At 47.7% G+C, this 13,371-nt stretch overlaps 1 protein-coding gene across 1 annotated transcript in view; it reads right to left on the bottom strand.

Moving 5' to 3' along the window:
* The window catches only part of LOC142453150 (nesprin-1-like), a 239,076-nt gene that overhangs the window by 43,720 nt on the left and 181,985 nt on the right, over nt 1-13,371 (bottom strand). Inside the window, exons 37-40 of the mRNA XM_075554218.1 lie at nt 9,542-9,708; nt 7,173-7,326; nt 4,330-4,958; nt 1,296-1,475 (exon numbers count right to left, since the gene is read on the bottom strand). Of these exons, the coding sequence (XP_075410333.1) occupies nt 1,296-1,475; nt 4,330-4,958; nt 7,173-7,326; nt 9,542-9,708 (1,130 nt within the window). The remainder of the gene's footprint in view (nt 1-1,295; nt 1,476-4,329; nt 4,959-7,172; nt 7,327-9,541; nt 9,709-13,371) is intronic.

Raw genomic sequence — 13,371 nt, 5'->3', positions numbered from 1 at the left:
ATACCTATCTCCTGAAAATACCAAAATAAGGAGATAAGAGTTTGTTAATAAGTGCAACACACCTTTGACCAAGCTATTTGACGTCCAGAAATGTTTCCAAAGGAGGTAAAAATGCAGTACAATTTAGGTTTCTATATATCGGAATCGAATCGATGACATTGAGTGTGAGTCATTTTGTTTTTTAAAGAAGATTTAGGTAAAAATATATTAAACCCAGCATTATTCAGAAGGCAAAAAATAGAAGTGGCATCCATGTGAAAAGCAGGCCAGTCATAGAATTCATTCTGACATACTCATTGAATAGGATCCTATGCATCCTCCACAAAAATCACAGTGGAGAACATGTCAGGATAAGAGGGGAAGTGTGGGCAAGATGGCTCCATGTCTTTCCAAAGCTTGCCTTCCTGTCCTCTCAAAGAGGCCCACACCACTAACGGATGGATGAAAGTCTGACCACGCTAAGTGCTGGCAACCACGTGAAGAAGCCACATGCATGGTTTCATCCGTGGCAGGCGTGAATGCAGACTGTTCCCAGCACTTCAGAGAACAGTTTTTCAAATTCCTGTCGAGCTAAGCAAACCCCGTAAATGGCAGCCGTTCCATGTCTGTGTGTTTACTCAAGTGGAACACAAATCCATTCACACTCAAACCTCCATGTGCCCATTTACGGATGCTCGGTGTACAGCTGCTCGAAGCGGAAAGAACCGGTGTCTAGCAATGGGCGAATACCTAACCTGTGGGACCTCCATCCAACGGGACTCTCGTCAACAATAAGGAAGCGGGAACTCTCCATGAAGCCAGACGCAGAGGACTGCCTTCTGCATTTATATGTCCCTCGGAAAAACACAAAGCCAGCGGGGCGGGGAACTGGGGGAGGGCTGTAGGGCTGCGAGGGGGAGAGGGGCTGACTGCCATGGGGGAGGAGGGAGTTTTGAGACTGTGAAGCTGTCTGACTGGTCAAAGTCCACAGCGATGCGCTCACACAAAAGGAGGCCCTTTATGGATATTTCAACAAAAAGCAAAAGAACAGTGAAAGAAAGGGAGAGGCTCAGACTCCCGGTATTTTGGAATTGTTGACACCTGCTTTTAAACATCAGGTTTCACAGGTGCTGCTTCTCTCAAGCACACAACCTCAGAAAAGTTCCACACGACTTGACTGAAGTGGACAGGAGACCTAACCTGGGAGGAGAGCCAGTTCTCGATCTCACCCACTCAAGTCAACAACCAGCAGCCCATCGTCACAAGGTAACAATAGCCCGCTGTCACGCACCAAGGGCTGGGACACTTTCACTTACTTTTCATGAATTAATTTTTTGGTGTCGTCCCAGGTGACTTCTACTCGGTTGACCTCCTTGTCCACTTCAGGGGCAAACGCTAGATCTTTCTGGGCAATCTGCTTTGCTTTGTCTTTCAGCCAGCTTAATTCATGCTCGTGTGAATTCAGTTCATCCTCAAGCTGATTGAAGACTCTCAACCTGTGAATTCAAATGTCCTGTTGGCTTATGAGAGATAGTAGACATAAAATGTCCTACCCATAAACACACAGTGAGCCCACAGAACACAAGCAGGGACAGCTAGAAACGCTGGCCCAGCAATTATGAGACATATTCATGGAGAGACAGGTCTTTTTTTTTCAATTGCACAATTTTATTTCATGGTGGTTGCGTGCATTTATATATAAGAATCATTTTCTTGGGGGCTCATACAACTCTCATCACAATCCATACACGCATGAACTCTGCAGAGCACTGTACACTACAGCTCAGAAAACAACGCAAGGTGCTCTTCCCCCTCCCCCTCAACCTCCTTCCACATTTGCATTCTCTTGCTCCGTGGCTTTGATGGCATAAGATTTCTAGCGAGAGGCCTGACCTTGTCAACCACAAGGTGAGTACTAACTTCAGAGGTCATGGGTAAGCTATCTTCCCGTGGCAGGAAGTCTACTTTTTATAAAGCAATAGTACTTAAGAATCATAGTTGCTTCATTAAAAATAATGGCTCTACTGGTGGAATTCCACAAGGAAAAACGTAAGTGGAATGTACTACTTCGTTGATTCAAAGGCGACTCTAAAGATGATCACTTGGGGTGCATAAGAATTAATGGTGGAGCATGTGGGGAAAGGGGCCACCCAGAGGCTTGACTCTCATTCCTTACACTGTGGGATAGCGCTGCAGAGTAGGTATGCAGCACCCCATTCAATTTCTGCGACACAGAGTCTGGGGACAGTTGCTACCCATATCCCCACCTCCCAAGTGAAGAGGTGACATGCACTGAGCTGCAGGGTATGACTGGGATTTAATCAACTCGTCATCCTAGTGCCATGTCTTCTGTCCCTTGCTAGGTGACTCAGTTAGCGACGCTTCTGGGTGGTCTTAAGCCAACCCTGGGCCACCTTCTCCATCGATTTCATCCTCATTCAGCCACAGCCCACGGCTACCAAGGTTACGCACGGGCTTCCCCTCTGCTAGATCAACTTCTCAGAGACTGTATTCCTTCCCAAATCCGCTTTCTTTCGGTGAGTGTTTTGCTAACCTGCCCAGAGGGATATAATCTCCGGAGCGCAATTGTCAGCCCCATCATAACTCGCTGTCATAGGACGATCAGTCCCGGTGGTGCAACAGGTTAAGTGCTTGACTGCTAGCTGGGAGGTTGGCAGTTCAAACCGCCCCACCAGCCTCGCAGGAGAACGCCCTGACAATCTGCTTCCATCGAGACTGCAGCCTGGAAACCACTGCAGGGAAGTTCTACTCTCTCACCTGGGGTCGCAACGAGCTCAAAATAGCAGCACCTTCCACCAGCACCGTGACAGTTAGGTGTCCGAGACTGTGGATCTTCACAGGAGGAGAAAACCTCTTCTTCCTCCCAAGCAGGGGCTGGTGGTTCCGAACCGCTGACATGAGGGTTAGCAGTTGTTTATATAGATACTATCATCTATAGCTTCTGGTTTGGAAGACCAATGAGTGGCTCGCCATCTACCTCACCTAGCTGAGAGGGTTGTGCGTGTGTTCAGGTCTCTTCTGAGTCACAGTGACCCTGTGCACAGGGAAGAGGGGAACAGCTCTAAAGGGTCTGACTGGGGTCTGTGTGGGAACACATCTCAGGCCGTTTCCCCTGGAGAAGCCACTGGTGAGTTCCAACTGCTGACCTTTGGGTTATTCGCCAAGCGCTTAACCAGCGTGCCACCAGCAGGCTCTTACACAGATAAGACATTCTATCACTTCAAGTGTCAACTCTGTCACCGTTTGAGCTTCAGGATTTAGGAAAGGAAGCGCAGGCTATGGTACGTGCAGCAGTAACATAATCTCCCGTCAACTTGCGAAGGGGTGGAGTCTAGCCTGTCAATCAGGTCATAGCCAATGAGAACTCTGTGTTGGCATGGCCTTCTCCTGAGGATTCTGGGAACTCTTGTCCTCCTCCCTTCCTTCCTTCCTCCCTTCCTTCTTCCCTTCCTACCTCAGTGCCATAGAGTCATTTCCGACTTAGAGCAACCCTACAGGAAAGTCTGAGACTGGAAATCTTTATGGGAGTAGAAAGCCTCATCTTTACTTGGCAGAGAGGCTGCTGATTTCAAATTGCTGGCCTTGCTGTTAGCAGTCCTTTGCTTAACCCACTGCCCCACCACCACGGAGACTTTAAGTGTGCAATACCCCAAACCAGACTCGCTGCCATCGAGTCAATTCTGGCTCAGAGTGACAGGGTAGAACTGCCCCTGTGGGTTTCTGAGACAGTAACTCTTTACTGGAGTAAAAGTCCCGAAGCAAGCCGGTGTGAAATCTACACAGCTGTGCAAAATCAATCATCAGGTGTGCATGTATGGGGGGGGAGGGGGGGTGTTGTTGACAGACATTGCTAAGGCATTCACAAAAGAGGATTCACTCTTCCTGGGAGACATTCCTGTTGACAAGACACATGGAACTATGCTGCTCATGGAGCCAGAGCCCTGGAGCTGGAGGAGCCACATGGAGACCCATGCCAGCACTGACATGCTTCCACCGCCACTGGATCCACAAGACTTTCTACCCACTGGCCTTTGATCTTCCTGCATTCAGTGTCATTGCATGTGTTGCATGAGTCTTAAGAGGAATTTATAGACTGGTATCAGCCATATGAGCTAATGTCGGACTTATGGACTTGATTTGGACTGGGCTGGAATGTTTTTTAATATACAATTACTCTTTGATATAAAGCTCTTTCTTAGACATATATGAGTGTCTATGAATGTTTCTCCAGTCTACCCGGAACTAACATGTACTATTGACAGTTTTACTTGAATGGTAACTCCAGAACAAATGAAGGAGACCCCTGGCAGTCACCCAGTGCCCTGTTACCTCTGTTGAAGAGCTTGCCTCGTCGGCTCCTTCAGTCGCTCCCTGTCAGTCCTTTCTTCAATGTCCTCGATGCTTTCCAGCAGCTCCTCCTTCTGGTCCATGAAAGCCTTTTTCAGCACCGCCAGCGCATCTGCTTCACTCTGCTTGGTCCCCAGAAGGTTCTGGACCCTCTCTAATTCCAAACAGAGCTGGTCAGCCATGGCCCTGCAGGAAGTCCTGTGCTCAGAGCTCCCGCTCCTCAGGTGGTATTGGGCTTTGGCAAGAACACCGTCCAGACTGACAGCAGCTGACTCTAAGGTCTTAGCATCCCGAATGGCACCACTGAGGTCCCTCTCTAGCAAATCAGACTGGTTCTTATTCATGCTGCTTGTAGCTTCCACCGTCTGCTTCAGCCGGTGCACAACCCCCAGCAGCGAGGCATGGCTCTGCAGGAATTCTGTCAACTGACCCAGGGCCAGCTGCCGCCTCTCCACTACCTGGCAGGCCTCCTCGAACAGCTGGAAGCAGTCCTCCGCCTTGCCCTGGAGGAGGTGTAAGTCCTCGGCCTGGCCCAGACCAGCCAGCTTGGCCAGGTGGCCCTGCAGGCTCTTCACTTCTCCCCTCTTGTTTGCCACCTCTGCTGCGTGATCCTGGACGAGAGAGAGAGGGGGGGGGGCGCTGTTAACTCAACAAGGAAGGCAGGATTTACACTCCAGGGATGTTAGGGATTTGCCAAGCCCAGATGAATGCCAAAGGCAGTAGTCTGCAGCACACTACTGTCTCCTCTTTTGTGAATGCCTTAACAATGTCTGTCAACAACACCCCCCCCTCCCCACACACACACCTGATGATTGATTTTGCACAGCTGTGTAGATTTCACACCGGCTTGCTTCGGGACTTTTACTCCAGTAAAGAGTTACTGTCTCAGAAACCCACAGGGGCAGTTCTACCCTGTCACTCTGAGCCAGAATTGACTCGATGGCAGCGAGTCTGGTTTGGGGTATTGCACACTTAAAGTCTCCGTGGTGGTGGGGCAGTGGGTTAAGCAAAGGACTGCTAACAGCAAGGCCAGCAATTTGAAATCAGCAGCCTCTCTGCCAAGTAAAGATGAGGCTTTCTACTCCCATAAAGATTTCCAGTCTCAGACTTTCCTGTAGGGTTGCTCTAAGTCGGAAATGACTCTATGGCTCTGAGGTAAATGTTTTGTTTTGTCTTTTGGTTAACTGCACAATTTTAAGACGTACTAAACCCAAACCACCCACCCACCTGCTCCTGAGTGCACTCTGACTCATCATGACCCGGTAAATGGTTTCTGAAGCTGAAAATCTTTACCGGAGCGGGGCGGCCTCTTCTTTGTGGTTAGCTGTACAACGCTTACCTGGCAGCCCCACCAGGGCTCCCGAATAGTGGAAACACACAGTGTCTAAGCCCTGGGAACCAAATGTGTGTGTCGTTAGCTTTCCTGTGATCCTCCCTTTATGCCAGTGGTCCGGAGCGGAACCCACACCTCTGAGGAGGTCTGTCTATGCACACACACAAGAGAGCTGGTAGGGAAAGGTCTGGGGGGAGATAGACATGAGCATCTTCAGACCAATTCACTAACTCATAGGAAATCATGGGTTGTGTCAATTAGAAAGTTAACTAACATTTAGCTAACATCAGAACATGGGTTCCATGAACGAGAAATTGCCAACTTTATTCTTTCTTTGGAATGAGATAATGGATAATCAACTACTACTAGTAGTCCTGGCAGCACTACTAGTAGGCACTATGGGCTTGTTTGGCTTGGGCTGCTACCACACAGGTCAGCAGTTCAAACCCACTGGTCACTAGGCCAGAGAAACATGAGGCTCTCTGTAGCCATAAAGATTTGTAGCCTTAAAAAACCTGTACAGGGGCTCTAGGAGTTGGAATCGGCATGATAGCTGAGGGTTTGGTTTGCTACTGGGAAAAAATACTTTTATTTCATGTGGATTGAGATTTGCATAAAAATATATTCATTCCACATAATATATGTTTGCCACATCAACTCTTGCACACAGTCCTATTATTAACTCTCCTGTTTATATCCATATGCTTGCCCCATCATTTACAAGTTGTGTGAGCCAGTAACCAACCGGTGTAGGCTTCCCTTTCCTCATTAATGCACCAGGAATAATTGAAGCCCCTGCTTCATAGTGGTGTTTGAGAAATGGAGAAGATCAATATGAAGGAGCTCCAAATATTCATGGAAGAATGGAATCCAAAGATAATGGAATTTTCCCACGAACTTTTGAAGCCACCTCATAAGTAATGGGTGTTACAAAGGTCAATATTGAGTGAGCATTCAATAAATATTAATGACTACTCATTAAGTAATATCATTAATAAAGCTTTAAAAGCATGTCTCTTTTTCTGCTTGATAGCTAGAATCTGATTTTTGAAAAACTTTCTTTTGGATACCACACTTAGCTGTTATGCATGCTTTAGATATAAGGGACATTCCAAATTTTAAATTACCACTAAGTTCAATAATCATTCAGGAAAAAACTGTTAAAACATTGGCATTCAATTTTGTTTTTCAGTACTGGAACAAAATTAACTAGGTAGATGAAAGATCAATATTCTCCTCACTTCTCCCAGAAACATTTGCTCCAAAGTAACCTTGTCTTAAAGTGGTGCCTCGATGTGGCTTCAGCAGCTGAATTTATCTGTAAAACGCATTGCCTGGCCCCGTATGCTCAATGATGCAAACACTGCAGGTGGGTCACACATTAAAGGGTTGCTCGGTGCTGTTGTTCTTGGTTTTATCATGGAATCTCCTTGTAATTCTCCAGCTGCCTTTTTGACTAACTCCATCGTCAGATGTAGAGAAGGCCCAGTACCTTGTGGCGGACAAGAGCTGCCTGCTGGTCTACCACGCTAATCTCAGACGTTGTCTGCAATTCACCGAGGAACAGCTTGATCCATACAGAGAGGGAAAGCAGCAGCTCATCAAATTGCTGGTGTTCCGCCACCACCGACTGAAGAAAATGTGCCCTACGGCGAGACAAGGAGAATGGTCGAACTGCCCCGCCAATGAAGAGAAAGGGTTCATGATGTACTTTTGGAATACGCTTACCCAAGGACAGAAGTTGTCAAACATGGGCAAACCAGAACTTTGGAATTTCTACTTCCCCAAACCTGTTTCTTGCATCCATTTCCATATTTCAGCCACCCAGACGGTCTCAGGAGCCAGACACCGTGCGGAACATCTATGCCACCCCCCACGTACAATTCTGTCCTCTCGCCTCCATCCTCGCCACCTCTGAATCCCTTCATCTCTCACTGGGCCACCAGCAACCTTCCAAATGGGTCTCTTTCCTTCCATCTTTGCTTCCCTACCAACTACTCGCTACACAACAGTTCAAATTATTTTTAATTCGCACTGGACTCTTCCCCTGGCATTCAAGAACACTGGTGCGAATTCCTATGAATTGAGAATGGCAAGCCCATTACTCCTGATTGTGGTCTCCCAAGGGTCTCACATAAGACATCTTCAGGTCACCAGTTGTTGGGGTTGACTCGACAGCCACTGGTTTGGGGGACCCCTGATGCTGGCGATACAGTTCAGCATCACACTCATACTGACCTTCTCCCTGTGCCCCAGGACTCCAGCTTATAACTGCCTTAATGTACCGAGAGCAGCCCTGTCCCTGTGTCTGTATGTAGGTGACCACTGCAAAACCACGCAGTTCATCGGCCCTCGGGCACTGTCGGTCTATGGTCTGAGCAGCACGCAGATCTGAAACCAGCTGTCCTCTCCCTAGAGAGCTTGTTCGACTTTCTAGTGCAGTATGACACCACCTTGTGGTTCCTGCCACCTCGCCCAGGTTCTTTGACTCTGTAAGACTGAGAATGGCCTGAGAGAGTCTTGGAATTCATGTGCTTAATTCCTTATGTGCATCCTTATGCCATTTATTTCCTTATGTTCCTCGCCACACACCTCCTCACACACTGAAGTATGAGCTCCACGGGGACCAAACTTCACTTTCTGAGTGAAGCTCATTTGACCCCATGACCCTATAGGGCAAATAAGGATTACGCAATGGGGTTTCTGAGGCTGTGTTCGCAGGGAAGCTTAGCAGCTGGATGGATGAATGAATGCAGTAAAGTAAGCAGAGAGGTGAAGCACCTTCTCCAAGATGACATGTGTAAGAAATACTACTTTCAGGAGAATTTGTGCTTTCTTACATAATAGAAAATTGTAAGTGCCCACTGCTAAATCATCTAGTTAATTAATATTTAATCCACTTTAATAAGGTAGTATATAGAATTTAAATACATATGAGAAAATAATATATGAATAATTCCCCATGGGCTCACCAAACATCTACATTGGAAATAAATTAAGGAAGTGACATGTGTGTATGTGTATCAATGTGTATCAAGGTGCTTTTAACTCTGTTTTTCCATAAACTGTTTGAAGCCTCCTCATATAGATGGAGCCCTGGGGACGTGGTGGTTATAATATTCATCTGCTAACTGAAAGGTCAGCAGTTTGAACCCACTCACCACTCCATGGGCTAACGATGGGGTAGTCTGCTTCCATTAGGATGTGCAGCCTCGGAAACCTGCAGAGCAGTTCCCTTCTGTGCTATGGGGTCTTGATGAGTCAGAATTGACTCAATAATAACAGTCGAGCTGGACATAAACACACTCCTCACTTATCAACGTGCCCAGATTTCTAAGACCAAGTTATGTGAAAACTACGATGTGAAAATAGGGAAAGACCACATCAGATACCCAAGGGACAATAATGAGACAGTTGAAAAGTAAGGAGTAGATGCACACACACACACACCATGTTTGTTTGAGAGATATGGGAAGCAGAATGTTGGTATTCATTATTTTTTCTGCACCCAAACAATTTTGGCAATAAATTATACACTAATTAGCAATCCTACTGTCCTCAATGTACTTCAGCTGGCTTGATCATTTGTGCGGCTAGTAAGGGGCAAATTTTGAGTACAGAAGGTTCATCAGAAATGCTGAGCTTTTTTGGAGCGTCTTGATTTTAGAAGTGCCAGATAATGTACTTTCCCCCACTCTATAGTAATCCTCCAAATAGCTGAATCAGACAGAGTATAAGTGAAACCGATCTCTTAAATTATATGTCCCTCATTAAAAAATAAAAAAATGCCGTTAGAAGTTTAAAGTGAACAATGGCCACCTCCCTAACAGTGAAACAACCACCACCACCCAAAACACCAACCTCTTGCTAATGCTCTGTGGTAGAACCCGCCATCTCTCATCCAACTGGTCCAAATGCAGTCTCATCATGTCCACATCCTCCTTGGTGGCTACTGCGAACAAGGACTCCTTCAGCTGCAAAAGGCTGCTGTAGAGGGAGGCCTGGGACACGGCTTCATGTTGCAGGGCCTGAGGAAAACAGAGCACATTACAGACCTCCTCCCCGTGCAAGTGACTGGCAAGGGCCACGGGACACAGGTTGTTATTCAAAGCATTACAGTGGATGAGCACACCGGATCACAAACAAACCAAATCGCTGTTGTTCGGTGCTATCAAGTGGCTCTAACCCACGGTGACCCTCTCTATGCATTAGAACAAGACCTTCCCAGTCCTGCACCATCCTCACAAGGGGATGCTGGAGCCTATAGTTGCAGCCGCGGTGTCAATCCAGCTTGTTGAAGGCCTTCCTCGTTGACGCTGCACCTCTACTGTACCAAGCATGATGTCTCTCCTGGCCTGCTGGGCCCAGGCTGAAAGAGAGCTTTCATTTATTGGAGCTGGATTTTCAGAAGACTCCATTTAGTTGGTGTGATGGGCAGTTTTATGTATCAGCATGGCTAGGTTATCATCTGCCATTATTCCATCAAACACCAAGTCTGTGTATTCCATGCTGTAGGTGTGATTACAGGCCATGATCCGTTGACTTTGAAAAAGGAAGATCATATGAATTCGTGTGGGTGTACTGAGCCAGTCAGTTGAAAGCTCATAACAGCAGAGCTGAAGTGTACTCAATGAAGAAATGTCACTTGTGGACAGCACTTTGGCCTCTTCTGAGAGCGCCAGCCTCCCCTTTCAGGTGGCCAGTGCGGCTGACCTCAGACCTCCCTGCCAGTCCTCACATTGCAGCCTCTCAAATCTGTGCACTTTACCTTGGAACACGGATGAGAGGGCTTCAAAAGGTTCATGGAAAAAATAAAATGAAATGATCCTAGAGTTTTTCCCACAAAATTTTTGGAGACCTCTGTTTCTCTGATTGGTTCCGCTTCTCAGGTGTCACTTTATTGGACACAGTCCCAACACGTTCTTTAAAATGTCGCTTCAACTTGGATAACTTCTCTGGAATCTCTGCTCTTACAGCCAACGAAGCAACTGTAGAAGCTATGAAGTTTTTTTCAGGTTGAAGAAATCAGTAGCCTTTCCTTTGGCTAAAGAGAGTCGATGTGTATCTCACAACAGGAAAGATACCATTCTAGGCCACGGGGAGGTCTCCCTGGGGTTCAGAGACTGCATTATGGCCAACATGGGGAGCTCAGGCTGTCTTACTTGTTCCCCATACAGTAAACCGTTCGTTTCTTTTATTTAAATCAGGGAGGAATTGTGTGTGAGCTGCTATGAGTGGTGCGTAAGAGTTATGGTAGGAACCTGAGTTAATTAGTTTATTGTGCCAACCTGGCCAACAAATACATGTGGGATTAATTGAAGGGGGGAGGGATAAACAGTTCAGTGAGCCTCGCCTTTCTAGTTCTCAGGTCTCTTGCTTTCTGATAATCAGACCAAGATGCAGCTGCCTTAGCAGTTTCCTGCTTCAGCTTGCAAGGCTGACTTCTGCAAGACATCCCTGAGGAGAAGTCTCATGGACTTGCCCCGATGCAGCTCTGGGTGCTGGAGCAGCCGTGTGGAGACCCCTGCCAGCACTGAGATGCTTACACATTCACTGACTCGGCTTTCCAACTGCAGTTGGCATCATTGAGTCTGTTTTGTGAGATGGAGGAGGACTTTGTGGATTGATGTTGGACATATGGGTTAATGTTGGACTTATGAGCTTGGGAAGCACTGGGTTGAGATGTTTTCTTGATGCGCACTTAACCTTTATATAGAACTCTCTCTTATACATGAGTTTCTGTGAATTTGTTTCTCTAAAGTATCCAGACTAACACAGAACCTAATCAGATAGAACATACACACAGAGAAAGCTAACAATATAAAATGCTATTGAAGTGAATGATACGTGCAAGCTTGAGACATGTTGTTGTTGTTGTTAGGTGCCATCAAGTTGCCCCCCACCCCCAGCAACCTTCTGCCCAACAGGACGAACCCCTGCCCAGTCCTGCACCCTCCTCACCATCATCCTCCCGCTGGAGTCCCCTGTTATAGTCCCTGTGTCCGTGCATCTCCTTGAGGGCCTTCCCCTGTGTCACTGTCCCTCTACCAACCACGATGTCCTTCCCCAGGGACAGGTCTCTTCTGACAACATGCCCAAATGTAAGACGAAGCCTCGCCATCCTTGCCTCTAAGAAGCACTCGGGCCGCACTGCTTCCAAGACGGACCCGTTCGTCCTTTGAGCAGTCCATGGTACTTTCAATATCCTTCTCCAGCACCGCAATGCCAACGCCTCGGCGCTTCTTCAGTCTTCCCCATTCAACGTCCCGCCCACAGGCAGAGCAGGTGATGGAAGCACCAGGGCTTGACACAGAGTAGCTGACAAGCAAAATGTTTGCTTCCTCTCCCCCAAGGAGGTCACATGTGACACAAACAGAATGACTAACGGTATCAGGAAGCAGTCAGTCAGTCCCTCAGCTTACAGGGAACAGGAGAGGAGGCACCCAGAGGAGAACTGGAACAGCCTCTGGGGCAAGCCCAAGCCCAAAACAAAGACAAAAACAAAACCCTAAACATGCTTCCTTCTTGTCAATTTGGACTCACAGTGACAATACAGATTAGAGCAGAGCTGTCCCTTGGGGCTGGGCGCCTGTAAATATTGAGGGGACCAGAAGGCCTCCTCTTTCATCTCCAGCACATGGGGAGCATATGAACTGGTGTTGAACAGGGCCAAGAAAACCAGGGGTGGAGGGGGTGGATGCTAACTAAGACCAACCTGGTGGTTAGCAGCCCAGCGCCTAACCCACTGTGCCACCAGGGCACCCAGGAGGTGGCAGTGTCTGAGTACCAATGTTTGGTCCACAGTGGAGCCCTGCTTGCGTTCCCTCCATTCTCCTGGTCTTCTACCATAGGGACCACTGACTTTCCACACAGAGACGCCGACTAGAGAAGCCTCACATGGCCAGAGAGCTCCCTGTCTGTGTCTTGTCACTTTTAAAGGAAGGCTCTGGGTGCCCCCTCTTGAGAGCCTCTCACATTGCATGTGGAGGTTTTCAAAAAGTTCCAGGGAGAAAAAATGGAGTTCCAAGAGAATGAGCATTTTCCACAAGCATTTAGAAACCCCCTCGTAGTTCTAGGTCCACTGAGTGGCGTTCTGAGCCAGGTGCTTCCCAATCAAAGGGGCTCTTGAGGACGAACCAGCACCAACAATATATGTGGCAAAGCAGAAAGACGGGAGGACCAGGACTTGGGGTGCTCCCGAGACCATGGGGTACCCTCATGACAGGCAGGAAAACAATGGAAGACAGACACTGCGTTACATTTGGTACAGACACCCTTCAGGGGGTTCAGAGAAGCAATGATGAGCATGAGTGGTCTCGCCTTCTGAATTTCCGGCCATGGTCACCCACGCACAGACCAGGCGAGAGCCCGGACATCGGTCTTCCAGACTGGTTTTCCCACAGGGACCCTCGCCGCTCCTTCTCTTTGTCTTCTGACCTGGCACCTGTATTTGTTCTCATTCATTTTCCCATTTTCCTTGAGAACAATCCTTTTCTCTGACATGATTCCACTCTGGTGTATGCGCTTGGCTTTGAAAATCTGCGTTTCGTTGTGAAAATATGGCGAACGTTCCACAGCAGAGAGAACTCACGTGTCATCCAGCATCCAGAGGTGTTAGCCCAGTCCACAGAGCTGCGCCTCCAGTCAGGCCCATTTCTCAGTCAGCTCCCCGGCTGGGTAGGACTGAGCTT

The sequence above is a fragment of the Tenrec ecaudatus genome, chromosome 7 (assembly GCF_050624435.1).
Source record: "Tenrec ecaudatus isolate mTenEca1 chromosome 7, mTenEca1.hap1, whole genome shotgun sequence".
NCBI classification, from domain to species: domain Eukaryota; kingdom Metazoa; phylum Chordata; class Mammalia; order Afrosoricida; family Tenrecidae; genus Tenrec; species Tenrec ecaudatus.
Note: the sequence above shows the minus strand (reverse complement) of the source record. Positions and strands in the feature narration are given on the sequence as shown.